The following is an 18,164-nucleotide window of genomic DNA, read 5'->3' as shown; positions in this document are numbered from 1 at the left end:
GGAATAGTAATCTTTCTCATAGCTGCAGCAGGGGAGGAAACAGTTAAATTCACACTTCACACATGCTGTGATGCATCCTCTCAACAATGGGTTCTGTTTGCATTTTTAAAATTTGCACATAAATGCAAATACACTTTTAATGTCATGTCTGGTTTGACCTCTATTGGTTCATTTAACACAGGTTTGTCAATTGTCTATTTTACATACCCTCATCTTTATTAATAAGGAACACACTAGTTTGAGCCTCTGGGCATATTCTTGAGGGAGGAGGCAGCGTTGCAGTCTAAGTGTGAAGTCACAATGGAAAAAACAATGGAAGTTTGCAGAATATGTACAGACACCTAAGATGTTATGTATTGTGATAGCTACACATTCTGGACAAATATACATTCATTTAGTGCAATATAAACATTTCTAATAAGCAGACTATTGTTAACAAATGACCGCTCCCCACATCAAATAGGGGTGCCTTCTATGTGATCACGTGCAGCCCCCCGGATCCCAGTGCGACTCCTGGTAGTTCGGGCTGCTTTATCCTCCCCAGGCTGGATATCTGGAGGTCTCTGCCCACCTCAGCCAATCTAGATTAGGGTCATCATGTAAGGGTGAAAAAACCCCTTTTTCTGTAGAAATATGGGATGCCTCAGTAACATATGTATCAGAAACTGACTGCGACATGCACATTTTTTTGTGTTGTTAGATTAGAAAAACTAAATAAAACATTTATTAGAAGGAAGCAGCAGAGCAAAATGTTCCAAGGACAACCAATCAATATGCCCAAACTTTTACAAAAGAACTCAGTCAAGGAAAGAATTGGAGGTGAATGCTCCCACTTCAGATGTATTTGGAGCACATCCAAACAAGTTTAATCTGAAGTGGTCTGAACCAACTGCTTTGGAGATTTGGAAAGGTTTTCATTTTTAGGGTACTTCCTCAGGTTGATACTTTGATGTAGCTTCCACATTTGACTCGGGTGTTATCCATAAAGTGAAAATTGCGAGGTAGAGTGGGTGGGGTGTAATTCTGTGACAGACAGCTTTATTTTCCAACCAGGGAATAACTTTACCAGGGCTATTTCCCCCCCGCTTCCTGTCACAGTGCTTTTGGAAGGATGTAAACGACCATGATAAAATACTCTTCTTTGCTCTTTGTGACTGGCAGCATCAGTGCACAGGGTGTTTGAGAACCATGACTTACAAAAAATAAGACATTTTAGTGGCTCTTTTGCCATTAGTATCACATTAAGCACTATTAAGCATAGTATTTTATTTTTAGTACATCTGCTTTGCTAGAGAAAAAGTAGCTTAAGTAACTTTTCCTTACACTGAATTAGGTCTCACTCAGTAGGTGATTTTCCTGCCATCCTATCTGAGATTTGCTTAAAAAAACTACAACCTAGAGATGCCAGGATTCAACCAGGGACCTTTGCATGCCAAACATGTGCTCTACCATTGAGCTACAACTCTTCTACTACCAATTTGAAGGGTAACATCAACAGGCAGGAATGAAAAATAAATTAGAAACACAGTTGTATAGAAACTTTAGCTATTGTTTTATCAATTTGGCTGTGATATTGACCAGCTTTCTGGGAAAAAATTATTCATTGTTATTCTAAATGAAATACCAAATCTGGTTTGAATTTGTGCTTTTATGGGCTTGTCTAGTACTTGTATCTAGCAGATGGATTATTTAGAGGAAAATGAAGCCACGAGGCTCTTTTACAGAGTCTGGGACTTGAGAGTTCTAAAAAAATGTATCCATCATACACTAAAAGCAGCGGCAGCTGGTATTAAAAGTGTGGATTCTACATCATCATCATCATCATCACTTAATTATTAAAAATATCTCTAAGCAGGGTACAAAAAACTGAAGCAACAACAGACAGCTTAAACAAAATATTACAAAAATACAATTACCTATAAAATGTACATCCACAAAAGTCTCACAACAAGGAGTTCATGGAAACAGCAAATATCACCCTAGTATCTCACTCTACTTGTTTTTTATGTGCAGGCCTAAGGTAGATGGTACTTCCTGAGGCTGCCAACAGCTGTGTCCCACTCAGCTGCATTCTCTACCCTCTGTTCCAGGTACAGAAGATTTATTGAGTTTCCCAGGGGGTCCTAAGGATGGGGAAAGGCACTCCTTTCACTCACAGCTCTTTCTTCACCCTCTGTTTCTCCTCCTCCTCCTCCTCCAGATCCCATTGAAGCAGTTAAACCACCATAACTTATTTGTGTCCACCATCCTTAAGCTCTTCCTACCTCTTCTACCAGAGGTCTGTCAACAGAAGTTCCACTCATTTAGCCACAACTGCTAAATGATTCAGAGGGAGTACACTTCTGGATGCAACATACAAGTGACAAAGAGGCGTCTTTGAAGACGGGTCCATTAGGGTGAATGAGGCACTGCCCCACCAGGCTCAAGCAGCCCCCATCCTGCTGTATTTGGAGCCCAGAAGGAATTTGTCTGCAAACAGATTGGCCCCCTTTGCAGGTTTTGCCTTCCTGATAGCAATCGTCACAACTTTGGCAGAGGGAATCCTAGTCTAACAGCAGGTGGGGGGTGAAGTGGTGTGTCACCCCAACCTCAGAAAAGGCGTGTTCACAGGGTACCCCGTTAGAGAGGTCTAGATCAGGCCTAGGCAAACTCGGCCCTCCAGATGTTTTGGGGCTACAGCTCCCATGATCCCTAGATAACAGGACCAGTGGTCAGGGATGATGGGGATTGTAGTCCCAAAACATCTGGAGGGCCGAGTTTGCCTATGCCTGGTCTAGATGGAAGTCTCTGTCCAAAAGCCAAGGCATTTGGCTGATGGTCCATAGAGCTGCCTTCAGCAGCCTGGGAGGGCCATCTGTGTAGGTCTGCATCTTGTGGATAGCCCATTAATCCTAGGCTCGACCCTGTCATGCCTCAGCCCTACACCAGGAGGCTGAGAGGGATATACACCCAATGTTTAAGCCAAATCCTACCTCCATCTGGATTTGACAAAGTTGTGACCAATTTTACAATACGAGAGCGTTTTCTTGTCCAGTTTGTTCACTTTCCTTAATGCCTTGATCCCTGGGGAGGGTTCGCTGTGCATGGGTCTGCAATAATATTGTTATTAGTGGAATTTGCATCCTACCTTTTTTCTGGTGTTTGAGCTTCAGAGACTTGCCAGCAATCATTTGGTTGGATTGGATTTATGGCTGAAGTTATTTAATTTTTTTATCACCCTTCATCCTAAAATTACAGGACAGTTCACAGCATAAAAGTACAAAATGAGAAAACAAAATGCATAAAAAACAAACTAATAATCCCCCCTTCCACCACCACCCCAATTTAAAAGGCCATAGAACGTTAATCAGCCAAAGGCCTGTTTATAGAGAAACATTTTTGCCTGGCACTTAAATGTAATGAAGGTGCCAGGCAAGCCTCTCTGGGGAGAGCATTCCACAAATGGAGCCACTGCATAAAAGGCCCACTCTCATGTTGCCTCCCCCCGGACCTCTCATGGGGGAGGCTCATGAACAAGGGCCTCAGATGATGCAGGGTCCAGGTCGGTTTATATGGGAAGAGGCAGTCCTTGAGGTATTGCAGTCTTGGATTGGAAGCTGTACCTATCAACAAATATCCTGCATCTAATAACCTGTGACATCACACACACACACACACACACATTTTCCTCGTATGCTGTGTCTGTTGGATTTTGTTTCATATTTGAAACATCACTAGTGACACCAGTCTGGTATTTTACAATTCAGAGTTGCCTTGTTTGTTGCACCTGCTCCAGGAAGGAGCACTCTGCCCTGTACGAACTGGAGGCTGCAGCAGTCAACTCTGTGGCACCCGAGTTCGGTTTCTAATTGATGCTTCATAACGAGTCTGTGTATAACCTCAGTAATTTTGACATTCTGCTATAGGCATTCATTATTGTACACAAAAAGAACATGTTAACTTGGCTGCTGTTAATACATTTCCAGCTTTATTTAGCGTGATCTATAATGGTCATTTTTAGCATTTTCTTGCTGTTTCTTTACCATAGTGATTCCATAATGGGTTTGTGATTCTATGCAAGTGCTTAAGAATTATGTTTCTTTTGGCTGTATAATTTAACCAGGCTGGTATATCAATCATGACATAAATCTGTTTCATAATTTGCACAAGGACCTGGTTGCGTTGTTCACAATGTAAAAAGTTGATCCTGATTAAATTATAAAGTAGATAACCAAATGTCTGCAAGTGTCTCTGTAATTTCTATTCATTTAGCAGAAATACGTATGTCAATTGGCAATCTAAACAAATAGTAGACTATATGGTTGTCTGAATCATAGAATCGTAGAGTTGAAAGGGACCAAAAGGGTCATCTAGTCCAAACCCATACAATGCAGGAATCACATCGAAAGAATGCTTAATATATAATTTTGGGAAATTGATGTCTCTGTTTGGCACACAGAAATTTCAATGAGCACTGGATAACCAGGGGTAAGAAAACTGTGCCCCTCCATTAGTTACTAGACTTCAGTTCCCACCACCCGTGACCACTGGCCATGTTTGCTGTGGCTTTGGAGTTGCATGGGAGTTGGAGTCCAACAACATGTGAAGGGCCACAGGTTCCCTGCTCTTATGTTAGAAGCATCAAGGGCAGGAAAGCTGCACTCAGTACCACACATTTATATTTTTGGTCTCAGCTCTATGTCTCCTTTGGATACTATGCTCCCTGAGTACTTGAAGGACCATCTTTCACCGGGCAAACCTGCCTGTACATTGAGGTGCTATTGATGGTCCTTCTTCAGGTGTCTTCACCTTTAGAAACTGTGACACCTCTTTCTTCCCCAATGCAACCTATTGCTGTACCCCAGAGCACTGGGATATGAGTATACTCCTGCAACATTACACTCAATGGGATTCCTATTATTAAGAAAGATGAGTTTGTTTTATATTTTACTGCTTGACCTACTGTATTCTTATGCTAACATTTTATGGGCGAGCATGAGGAAGGAGGGAGATGCAACCCAAGATAGGAGAAGAGGTGGTAAGGGAACACCTAGCTACTTTACATGAATTCAAATTTCCAGGGCCTGATGAGCTGCACCCAAGGGTATCAAAGGAGCTTGTGGATGGAATCTTTGAGAATTCTTGGAGAACAGGTTATGTCCCTGCAGACTGGAGGAGGGCAAATGTCCCCATCTTCCAAAAAAAAAAAGGGGGGGAGACCCAAATAACAGGTAAGCCTGATGTGACATTAGAGGTTTCAAAGTATCTGGGCCTGCTGTTTTTCAACATCTTTATAATTGACTTGGATGAAGGAATTGAGGGGATACTCATCAATTTTGCAGATGATACCAAACTGGGAGGGATAGTTAATGTCACAGAAGAATTGTTATAATCAGGATGCAGTATGATCTTAACAGAGTGGAGAACTGGGCCCATACTAACAAAATGAGGGTGACCAAGATGATCATGGGTCTGAAAACCAAGCCTTATGAGAAATGCTTGAGGGAGTTGGGTATGTTTAGCCTGGATATGAGGAGACTGAGAGGAGATATAATAGACATCTTCTAATACTTAAAAGGCTGTTACATGGAAGATGGAGCAAGCTTGTTTTCTCTTGCTCTGGAGGCCAGGACCCAAACCAATGGGTTCAAGTTACAAGAAAGATTCTAGCTACTGGAAACTCTCAGAACATTCAAAAATCCATCAGATTCCATAAGTCTCCAGGGGTAGAACATCTTAATAGTCCACCTGCACAGGCAAAGGTTGTTGCTATGAGATAAAACCATAGGTTATCTAACATCACACTTGAGACCACTTCCACCACTTCAGTCAAGGAAGCTATTGGGATGCTAGGGCAGTCTCTGCATCTGGGACCTTCTTATTGTTTCTGCCACTGTTTCTGGTCTCCAGTCCAGTAAAACTTGTATAATAAAATGAATTTGGCATTGGAGTGGATTCAGAATTTCCTGCTTCTAGTGCTGCAATAAAATAGGTTTCTGCCATACAGTATGGCTAGTCTAAATCCTCCATACAGAACTTGTGTAGTTACATTTGAAAGTATTGGCTGCAACCCTGCACATATTTGCATATGCTTATGTCCCACTGATTTCCTGGGAGTTCTATGAAGGTTATTATGAGAGTATCCTTTTATCCATGATTCAGCTCATTGGAATTAGATACAAGGCACATGGTAGATAAGTTTTGTTTTGTTTTGTTTTTAAAAAAGAACTTTTAAAACTATGAAATACATAAAACAATTTATTTGATGGAGCTGTAGTCTTACAATAATTCAGCAAAATATAAAATAGTGTATTTTTTGGTTTGTTTTCATCTGCACTTACTGTTTTCTAAAAATGTAAACATACATTGACAATAATTTGCACTCAGTATTTTTATTTGCTATGTTTTATTTCTACAATCATGTTAAATGTAGCATGCAAATAACTGAATAACAATAATGGTGTACATGTTTCACTGTAAAGTAACAATTCTATTTTAAAGATTTAAACAAACCACACCAAAACATTTTTTACTGATTAAATATAAAATGCATTAACAAAATAAAAACCTGGAAAATGTTGCTTTTTTCAATTCTTTGCATAAATCATAGTTAACTGGGGTTTTAAAATATGTTTTTGTATGTGTTATCAATTTATATAGCTATACTGATTTATTGCTTTCCTGTGTAATATAATCACAACAAGAAAACAAATCAAAGGAATAAAAGTGGATGAGAACCTTTGATTTGAATATAGGAAAATAATGTACATATATTGGTCCAGCCCTAAAGTACTAAATACTCTATCTAGATCAGAATATGCCTGACTTCTGCAAACCTGAGTTAGGACTGCACACCTGAGTAGGACTGCACACAAGGAGTGGTGTGTGTTTATCATGCATGTACAGTGCTTTTTAAAAATATCCTTTTGAAACTCAGGCTGTACTTGTCTAGAAAAGAAACATGAAAACAATTTTGTCCACAATCTATGGGGACTTCCTAGCTTTACAAAACTTTGACCTCACAGATTTTCTAGAACAGAAGCATTCTTTTTAAAGGTGGCCATGCTGCTTGTTAACAAACACAATTGACATTCTGCAATACGGCATTCTAGCTTTAAAGTGTGGTAAATTATGAAAATGGAGGTGGCCACTGAATGAAGTAATGCACAAATCACTCCACGGTGATATCAGCAGCCATTCGGAGACAGCTGTACATTTCTTGAGGAAGATCAGATCTTGTGAGATTATTTGCATCCAAACGCAGATGTCTGACCCTTGAGTAGGCTAGCGCTCCAACCACTTTGCAAAAGCTGCTCACAGGAAATTCTGTAATATCAAAGGCACATTATTAGTAGCAGAATCATATACAGTGGTCCCTTGGTTTAAGAACAGCTTAGTTTATGAACAACTTGGATTAAGAATGCTTCAAACCTGGAAGTAGGTATTTTGGTTTATGAACTTTGCCTTGGAAGCAGAACATGTTCTACTTCCTGTTGAGTGTGTTCCATTTGTAAATTGAGTCCCCCACTGCTATGGGAAAGCACGCCTTGGTTTAAGAACGCTTTGGTTCCCCAAGTGGTATTCCCTGGAATGTACCAAGATTTTGTATATTGAAACATATATTGGCTATTGGATTTGTCTTCTTTGCAATAACATCATGATTGTGGCATGTGATCATCTCATAGTCATAGTCAAAGGGATCTATGTCTGTGTTCTTAGATTCATAGCTAATTATAAAAATAAATGAATTAACATCTGATATTGTATTATTTTAAGATATTTTCTCTACAACACATGAGAATTATGCAATTCCTCCCCCTGCTGCATTAAATTATAATTACTATCAACAACTCAGTATCTCCTGAAATTCTTGGAATTAGTGAAGTTTGCTAACAAATATTTCAAACGGAGTGTTAGTATTTTTCATTTTGTAGATAAATTGGAAGGGGTAGCAAAGTTATTAAATGAAGATAATTATTGCAAAAGATTGTGGAAACAAACTGGTGATTAACAAATTTTGGCAATCAGAACAAGTTTTTTTTAATTATTACAATTTTAGGATTCTAAAATTGGTCTCCTTATAACAATTGTAAATGAAAGATTTGCACTAGATTTGAGATAAAGAGACAGGGGTAAATTTATAGAATAAATTCTGTAATTTTAAGCTCGAGACCTCATTTGTGGTCCATTGTGGTCTGGAAGGTTTCCCTCAATCTTGTATGGGGTAGATTAAAGAAGTGCTCCTTTAGGGAGAGATTTGCTCAATTGAGACTGAAGGTCTCATCAAAGTTTTAGCTGGCTGGTAATGGTAACTGTAACTAATACTTCCACTCATAAATTTGGTTTTATCTTTGCGTTCTTTGGCACTAGTTAAATTTCCATTGCCATTGAGGCCAAACTAGACTTGATGCAGCAGTGGTTGGTGGGGCTGCACAGGTGGGACTGTGTTGGTTGAGCTCTTGACTTCCCACTGCCACTGGGCCTGCACCATGCTGAGCTCCCAGCTGCCTTGCCCCCACTCTCCACTGCCGTAGCAACCAGCAGTGATGCAAATCATTGGGCAACCAGGAGAACAATGCAGCCCCACGTGCAAAGTCCCATCAAGTGCTACTGGTTTGATGACAAATCCAGGTCTGTTAACCCAGGTGGCTGCCACACAGTTAAAAAGCAGCAGAAGCACACTGTGACTTGGAGAGGCGAAGTAGAGGTAAAGCTGAGGTTTTTTACTTTCTCAACAGTTGTCTGGCCACTACAAAACTGATTAAGAGCTGATTAATCTGATGAAGCATACCAAAATCAGATAAAATATACCAAAATACAAATTGCAGACATTTTAAAGAAGAATGACATGAAGCAACTGAAAGCATTCAAAATAAGGCTAATCCAGTCATATATTACTGTCCTGCAATGAGAACATCAGTCTGCCCATAAAATGTGGGGAAATGTTTGAGTAGGAACATTTTATATTTTTATTATTCTTATTTGACTGCAAGATGCAGATTGATGTGATACCTTTGCTTGATCTCACTGGAAACACCTGGAGATTTCAAAATGACGACCTGTTGATGTATGGATGCATGAATATGAAAAGAACTTTCTATACAATCAACCATGGGTTGCCTTGCTGGGATGGAACCATGGGTTGCCTTGCTGGGATGGGAGACCATTTTGCAGTGACACAAGTCCTCTCTTGTCTGTAGGTCTCGGAGGGTAGTGCTTTGAGGACTTGTGTTCAACCCATTGACTGAGGTTCCACAGGGTTCAGTTTCATCCCCTTTGCATTTCAGAATCTTCATGAAACCACTGGGAGAGACTATCTGGGAATGGGTTTTCATCAGTATGCCAATATCTTCTTTCAGTTGTATTCTGGTGAAAAGGTTCTTACAAGGTACTCCAAAACACTGGTTATGTGGAGCTAGGGTATCTTTTCTCTCTATGTCCTGGAGCAACAGAAGACATTGTTCTTTAAACAAGTTTTTGATTCTGTTGCTGCTTAACTTACTTTATTGATTGATCGTTTTGGCTCTTGGATGCTGTTTGTAGTCTATTGTGTTTTTGAGATTACAGTATTGTGATTTTATGCTTTTTATATATATTGTAAGCTGCTTTGAGCAACTCCTTTTTGGGATACACATTTTGTATAAATAGGAATAAATAAAGCATCTGCTTTATCAGGAGCTCTTTAAAAGTGTGTCAAATATCTATCATCTAATACATTTTTTATATATCAAGCACTGTACTAATAATCATGGTCAAGCTGCTAGATTTAAGTTGTCAGGCCAGCGTTCATAGTGGCCATGTGCAAATTTAGCAGTGTTAACAGTTACTAAGACTGAACACTGGCTGAAGCTGGTTCCTGGTTTGGTGCTGTAGTCTAGACAAGGAGAAGACTACTGCTTAACTTCTATTCACCCAATAACCAAGAGGTTGTATAAGTTTAGTGTTTATACATTACCTTGGGTACCCATGGGCGCACATTGTTTTTCAGAGTCTTCTAGTCACCCTTTCCCAACTCTTATTCTGAAAACTAATAGCCACAAATGAAGAGGACCAATAGTGGCTGCTTGTTTCTTTACTGCTAGGCCTCTTTCCAAGTCTTCTTTTTTGCTTTTGCCGGATTGTTTCCCTTTTACCATGACTTATTACTTCAGCAAAGAAATTTCAGTGAAGCGCATCTGCAGTAGACATGTTCCTTGTGTTGATTTTTTCAAAACAAAATTTGACACCTCTTCACCCCATGCTAGTTTGATCATGCCATTAAGAATACTTTCACTGGAATAAGGATGGAAAGTGTTAGTGGCCCATTCTGTGTTATTTGAGTCCACTGGCAAGTCTTGCATGAGTTCTCATGCATCTGTTGAATACCACAATGCTCCCTTTAGGTAGTTATAGCTTTTTATTTATTACTGGTAGCAGCAATAGCAACATTACAATGACACGTTTCTTGTATATTAATGGACTTCTTTTCAAATAATTTTCACCTAGCGTTTTCTTTTTAGTCCTATTTCTGGAGTCATCACTTAGCATCCTATTCGTTAGATGGGTTTTTGGGTTTTTTTGTGCAAATTCAGATCATAAATGGGTGATAGCCAATATTAGTCATGAAATAGACCAATTGAAATCAGTGGACTTAAGCCCACTGATTTCAGTGGGCTTAGTTGGAGTATGACTAATGTTGGATATCACTCAATATCATTAATTGATTTTCCCATGTCTTATGCACTGTCTACTCTGGACCAAAGTAACTAGTACTTATTGGGACTGGGTACAGCTTCCTAGCTACCTCATGACCTCAGTCCATGGATTCTGAATCAAGGAGACCCACACTGGGCTAAAATGGGGACCACCTGCCTAGCCCTGGATCTGGTCCCAAAGTACTTTGGAGGGGGGGAGCTTATGTTTAATTTGGGGTGGGTTTTGGGGGGTGGTTGTGTGTGTGTATGTTTTAAGCCCTAATTAAACATACAGCCAGAAGGTGTTTTTTTTGTCTCTCCTCCCCTCCCAACAAATAGCAGGGGGTAAATTATGTGGGTATTCCTCTGCAGGCAGCTTCTTTGGAGCCCCATTGAAATTAATAGGAGAGCAAGCTGGTGCTCAAATGAACCCTAACAATTAGAGATGGGATTGTGCAAACAATTTTCTAAGTGAACTATGCATACTTATGTTGCAGTAGAATGGATTTATGGTTTTCATAGATAGTAGATACGTTGAAGTATATCACAATTAGAAAAGAAAGCCAAAGGGGGCAACTAATCAAAACACCAGGTTTGCTTTGAAAGCAATGCTTCCCACAAGAGATGGTAAGCACCAAGTTCATGCCACACTATGAATTGAATACAGGTTATAAAGATCACCTGCTTTCTCCATCTAGTGCATGTATTATCACCATAAGTATTGTTTAGGACAACCAGAACTACTTTTCTGAAAGAATAAAAACACCATTTTTGTCACCAGGTCTGTTGTTTTCCAATGTGCCACCTTCAGGCAGGTTTCATTCATCTCCTCCAGCACTTTGCTAGGTGAGACAGAATAAATGAAACTCCTGTTTGTGATGATTATTTGTTCACCAGTGAATAGATTTTTTTATGAAGGGAATCTCAGATCCCACTGCTCTTAATTCTAATTCTTCATATTATTATTAATATATTTATAGTACACTATTCTCAATTATTTTGATACTGGTTTTGTTGGTTACAAGTTGGCATCCCAATGTGCATGTCTTGTATATTTTTTGACATCATAAAATACACAAAGTGCTGTATTTTAGCAGAACTATATTCAGGCAAGAAGGTTGGTTCGTCACTTCTGTGGAAATATAGCAGGGCTGGCCCACTATGAGGTAGTGGCTTCTGCTAAGTTCTCATGAGTTCTTGCCAAAATATCACGAGATCTTGTGAGATCTCATGTGCTCTGCAAGATCTCACTGGAACCCATCCTCGCGGCTGCTTTGTGGTTGCTAGCATGCAACTCAGGTAAGGGAAAGTTTGGCAGAGATAGGGCTTCAGTGGTGGAACCTTCCCATGTCTCCTCAGGTGGCAGAATGGGATGGGCCACCCCTGACCCTATAGTTATCTCTGTGAGAAAACCAATGTATGAATGCATCCTGGCAATAATATCACTCCCTGTAAGGAGTACTAAGCAGTGCAGGCAGGAGGGAGTTCCACAGGTCAAACTTAAGGACACACCTGTTATTTAGCTAACATTTCATTGTATCACCTTTACCTTTTTTTAAAAAAGGGAAACATTACTTACTGTTTATCTGATTGACTTGGAGGTAGTAGTTTTCGAGATGCTCATTTACTGTTGGAATGCTCTTCAGCTGATTATAGGAGAGATCCAGCTCAACAAGGGTAGATATATTGAAAGCATTGCCTGGTATTCCAGAATCTGTCAACTTATTGTGAGATAGACGTAAATACTGAAGATCTTTAAAACCCTGGAAATACTGATCAGGAATGTTGGAAATCTGATTATTGTCAAAATATAGCATCATTAAATTAGGGGGCAGTCCCAAAGGCAGTTTAGTAATCTTATTAAAGCTCAAGTCAAGATACAAAAGTGCATTTAGGCCTTTAAAAACTCCAGAAAGTGTATCTTCAGACAGTTGGTTGTGCTGTAGGTGAATGACAGTCAGATTCACTAGTCCTTCAAATGTGTTGGGATTGATTTTTGAAATCTTGTTATGAGTGAGTTGCACGTCATCCAGAGTATTGGGAAGTGGTCCAAGAGCTTCGGTTAAATTGTTGTTATTAATATGAAGTTTTTTCAAACTCTTTAGCTTGGCGAAGACTTTGCCTTTTATTTTTGAATTTTCCAGATGGTTATGATCTAGGATTAGCCACTCCAGGTCTGTTACATTATCAAAAGCTTTCTCTTCTATGCCTTCAATCATATTATGGCGGAGATACAGGTATTTAATTCCAGGAGGAATAATTGGGAGACTCTTCAGTTTGAGATTGTCACAATACATGGCTGATGGATAGCTTATAGGGCAAGTACATTCTGGTGCACAGACTGCTGTTGAGTGATCAAACATTGAAACAGCATAACCATAATCAGGCTGTGGAGCATAATACCCATCATAATCATATTGACAGAAGATGCCACTAATCAAGAAAAGGAAGAAAGGAAGAGAATTCAGATGCATCTTTGCAGTGTGTGTTGCTCCTGTTGAGGGAGATAAAATGCATACAGTTACTTGACTGGTGATTACAAGGAAGCATATCAAAATAATAAAAACAGAAGTTCATTTTTCTATGAAGGGATGTATGGAAAATGAACTGACTGTATGAAAGTATAGTGAAATTCGGTGCATTGTTAATAGTTATGATGGATAGAGAAATTAATATAGCTCAGAATATCTGTGTTCATATTCCAGTCAGGGATTGAGCCAGTTGGGATACTTTGGGCCTGTCATTGTTTCAATGTAACATACCTGTCCATGTGAAGATAAAATGGGATCACCCATGTATGATGACCATGGTGCAAAGTGGAATACAATGTCATACATTATCTGTTACAAGAACTTCTTAATGCATGTCCAACATCCTACATAGATATCACTTTCACATAACCATCATGTGCTAGACCATTTTCTTGCCTCAGTAATGGACTGGATGAGAGCCAATAAACTGAAGCTAGATTGTATGGGTAGGAGGTGGCCTGTTCTTGATGGAATAACATTCTCGTTGAAGGTTGCAGGTACTTCTGGATCCTTGAGGCTCAGGTGGCTTCAGTGATACAGAGTACCTTCCATCAGCTTTGGCTAGGGGCCCAGCTATGCCTCTATCAGGACAGGGATAGCCCAACTTCTGTCTATGCTCTGGTAATATCTAGATTAGATTGCTGCAACACATTATATGTGGGGCTGCCTCTGAAGATGGAAACTTCAACTGGTGCAGAAATTAGCGGATAAGTTGCTAACTGGGGCAAGAAGGTTAGAGCATATAAAGGCAATCCTGGCCCTACTGCACTGGCTGCCAATTAGTTTATGGGCCCAATTTAAAGTTATGGTTTTGATCAGAAAGCCTTAAACGGCTTAGGACTGCAATACCTCAAGGACTGCCTCTCTCCATATGAACTGACCTGGATCTTGTGATAATCATCTGAGGCCCTTCTTCATGTCTCCTCCACAAGAGGTCTGGAAGATGGCAACATGAGAACAGGCCTTTTCTGTGGTGGCTCCTCATTTAGGGAATGCTCTCTCCAGGGAGACTTTGTTACATATCTCTAGGCACCAGGCAAATTGGCTAATTAAACAATCTATTGCCTTTTAAACTCTGTGGGGCAGGTGTTGCTGTTTTTGTTTGTTACTATGGTGGGTATTTATGTGCTTTTAGATTGTAGACCTCCCTGTAATACTGGCATGAAGGGTATTATATAAATTTAATAAATAATAATACATTATGAACACACACTTTGGCATGCATTCATGTTGTTGGGTCAGACTTTATTGGGGGTGTGCATGTGTTCATACTTTTATTTATAAAGCTGCACAAATTGTGTACAACAGGGAGAAAAATGAAATGGCATGAACCCAAGCCTTTATGGCATATTTGTAACAATTTCACTAGGAAATCAGAAAACATTAGGAAATGGATGCATAATACATATTGGAAATAGCAAGTCTTATTGTATATTTGTTTAACATGTTTCATTTAAATATGATGGTTAACACATGCATTAAAGCATGTGCACAGAAACATAAGAACATATTCTGCTTTCTTAACATACTGGATGGAACATGTGTCTTTCATGTAGTTCCTTATTTGTTACATTTAGGTTATTAGAAATATGTTTGACTTCAGCCTTTTTCCAAAGCAACAGTTCTTTGTAGTAAACGTTCCTATTGTTTCATAATATACACCTTTTTAGGATACCTCCACAAAGTGGGATACTTTATTTGGGTTTGATGAGGATAGGCTACTTGAGCATTTCAGCTGTTTACCTTTGAAATTCCACAAGTAACAATTGCATCTCAAAACTTGGGAACACACTTCAGCCTGACTGTCAGTAGTATTTCAGTCATTAGTGCAGGGAAAATGTGGCCAAAACGTATCTGCACAACCTCAGAGTGGAATCAGCTGAAAACTTTTATGTGGTCAGTTGTCACCTTAGTACTTATAGGAACTTCTGTAAGTCCATACTGTTCTCAATGAACAAGAGTTTGTTTTGGTAGGGGTACCCTTGGCAGAGGCATACAGGATAGGTTGAAATAGAAGTGAGATAGAAATTTGGGGAAATTTAGTAGAATGACTAGCACAGAAATTTAGGAAATCAATAAATAAATGCTGGCCAGAGTATGGTCTGAAGGCAAATAAGGCCATCATCACCTTGCTGTAACTAAGCAAGTCTGGGTCTGGTCAGTGTCTGGAAGGGGGACCATCTGGGAACCTCATGTATGCCCCTTGGGTTCTGTGATGGAAGAAAGGCAGGATATAAATGTAAGAAAAGGAAGAAATGCCTCCATGGAAGCTAATCTTTGCAATGCAGCTGCCACAGCTGCATTAGATTTGGACAGCCATAAGCAAATTTCATGTTCTCATGTTACAAGTGCATATTCTTTTGCCACTTGATTTTTTTGACCTGGATAAATATGCCTAGCAATATCTTAATGGAATGGCTGGATCATTTCTGTGTGCTGCACATGAAAATAAAAATTTAAAAACCTATTGCTTGTACTAATTACTTGGGCAGCAAAAGCTTTTTTGCCCTAGGCAGTGATCATTCTGAAACATTGCATCCTCTCCATCCCAGAGAAATTTTACAATATTGACCTTGAGACCATAATATATAAATGCACCTTATTTTTTAGCTGTAGCAATTTATTTTTAAAATAAAACATTTCTGTGTAGAAATAATAAGAGAAATAATAGTTGGGTGTGTAGAAAAAGAAAATGTTGGGCCTTGGTATTCATTTATGAAAAATAATTTATTTATTCAGTGAATCCTTGCAAATTAGAGTTTATTAGGACCTTGGAAGTTTTGACAAGATAGAATTGGGGAAGTGAAAGACATATGGATGAGATAGTTGAGCTTCCATTGGAGATACTGGAAAAATTTCATTGATTTTAGTGGAGTTAGACAAATACTCAAACAAAAGGTTTTATATTTTAACTCCTAACCAATATATTTAAAAGATCTAGGATGGCGTAGTATGTGGATGACTCCTTCAAGATTTCTCTTTAAAATTTGACTGACAGTTCATCATTGTGCTTTGTAGTCTTAAGTATTACCATTTCATGTGTGTGAATCAAGATAATTGGGTCATTAGTAAACTGGTACTTTATGAACACTTCTCTGACACACATGTTTGAAAATCTTCTAAAAATCTCCTTAAAATTTCTATTGCAAGCATTACTTTGACATTTGGTATCTTCTTCCATGAAAAAAGCCAATTACTTTGCAGTAAGCAAGCAAACTTACTTGTGTGCTAGTTTTAAAAGTTTCATTATGAAGACTCCAGAACATTTCCATGAAACAGGGAAATTAAACAGTAAACTGCTGCACACAAAACTCCCCAGCATATAATATTTTGGATAGACTTATTTCATAATATTCCAATTACAGTGGAGTCAAATTAAGCATATTGATTTAAATTTTAACTCCATTTAAAAATTAAATTTATTTTGTTAACATACTAATCAGTAGTTGGATATATAGAAATTTTCGTTTGCTAGGATTCCCACCCACCCACCCAAAGGCTTGGTCATTTGTACTGAATGTCCCTTCTCGTAGAAGCCAACATGTTCTACAAAGGAGTACAACAATAACCCACAAAACATGTGGAGCATTTAAAAACAAACTGTGAAGGCAACTGCACAAAAGCAACTGTACTCAGTTTGCAAATTGGCAAAGTTGTGGCATGTTCTCATTACTGCTTCCTTCAGCTGCTTGATTGTTAGTGTTAAAGCATGCGAGAGCACTTACCTTTCTGACTTGAAGCTGCTTGCTTTAATTCCCACAGCAGATTCAGTAAGGGACTGGATCAACCAATATATGCTATAAACAGTGTCAGAAGGTAACTGGCTGCCAGATCCTCTGTGATACAAGGGCTTGGGGGAAAAATCCTAGTCACGCTGTTGTCTGAGGCTATGTCATCATGGGATTCTGGTGGTGCGGTATGTAAAACTGCTGCTGTCTAATCAAGTGCAGGTGGACACTGAATTGTAAAGGACAACCCATCTGTTCTCCCTGTGGAACAGGATGGAGATAACCCCTTTAAGGAACCTGAAAAAGTTCAAGCTGACTACCACAGCATGAACAACAGAATTATAAAAGGGGGGAAAACAATTTTAAATAATGCTCAAATTGCAAACAGACATTGCATTTTCCCTAGCTCATTTTATAGCCTTCAGCAAAATCTAACAAATAACTCTCAAACCTCAGTGTAGCCACAGTTCTTAAGCCAAATGACTCATTCCTTTTTTCTTGTTTTTCTTTCTGCTAAGTTATGTACAGTACATAATGGTTCAATGAAAGCTTTAGCAGTGGAAAAAATATATAACCCCAAATGGTGAAACTACACAAGGTTTTTCCTTTACTGTACTGTAAAAAAAGTATTAGTAAAAGGGAAGATTGGATATGATGGTTCTGGTTAAATATACATCTAACCATAAACCATGTACATTTTATTTTATGGCTTAACCTAAATATTTATATAACAAAAACTCTCTCTCTCTCTCTCTCTCTCTCTCTCTCTCTCTCTCTACACACACACACACACACAATGTTGAGATAGAAATAAATGGTTGGCAGCTTCCTTAAAATTATACTAACATTTGTCCCTTTTAGGACTTAAAGACATTCAGAATCTGGAAGCAATCAACTGAGTGTTGTCTGTTTTTTATTTCATGGATACTGTTCAAGAATGCTTCCTAAAGCTTGGATGTGAATGCTATTGAAATAAGGCACTGCCAAATATAATGCTATAAAAATAAGGAAAATAACTGGCAAAACTTTAAGTATTCTTTCTGGTTCCAATATATCCAGAAAATTCCCATCAAAGATCTCCATTTTGTCTGAGACACATTGCTCCTTTAAAAGAGTGGTCTTTACACCAACTGGTTTGGTGAGGAACAAGGAAGAAGGGGCAGAGCATGATTCTTTCAGACAATCTAGAACAAACTTATTACTGCATCAGATTTATTTTTTTCTACAGATTGCAGATACCATTGGTGTGGCAG

General features: G+C 38.9%; 1 protein-coding gene and 1 long non-coding RNA gene across 9 annotated transcripts in view; one reads left to right on the top strand and one right to left on the bottom strand.

Moving 5' to 3' along the window:
* Window positions 1-18,164, top strand: part of LOC309351007 — a 207,516-nt gene that overhangs the window by 13,241 nt on the left and 176,111 nt on the right. The window lies entirely within an intron of this gene.
* On the bottom strand, window positions 6,225-17,208 carry LUM (lumican). Its single transcript, XM_081877556.1, has 3 exons — window positions 16,909-17,208; window positions 12,232-13,146; window positions 6,225-7,305 (listed from the first exon to the last, which is right to left on the bottom strand). Exons 2-3 carry the CDS (start codon window positions 13,124-13,126, stop codon window positions 7,151-7,153), a joined length of 1,050 nt encoding a protein of 349 aa, XP_081733682.1. The 5' UTR covers window positions 13,127-13,146; window positions 16,909-17,208; the 3' UTR covers window positions 6,225-7,150.

The sequence above is a fragment of the Podarcis erhardii genome, assembly GCF_964252035.2.
Source record: "Podarcis erhardii genome assembly, chromosome: 10".
NCBI classification, from domain to species: Eukaryota; Metazoa; Chordata; class Lepidosauria; order Squamata; family Lacertidae; genus Podarcis; species Podarcis erhardii.
The sequence above is the reverse complement of the archived record's forward strand: the minus strand, read 5'-3'. Positions and strand labels throughout refer to the sequence as shown.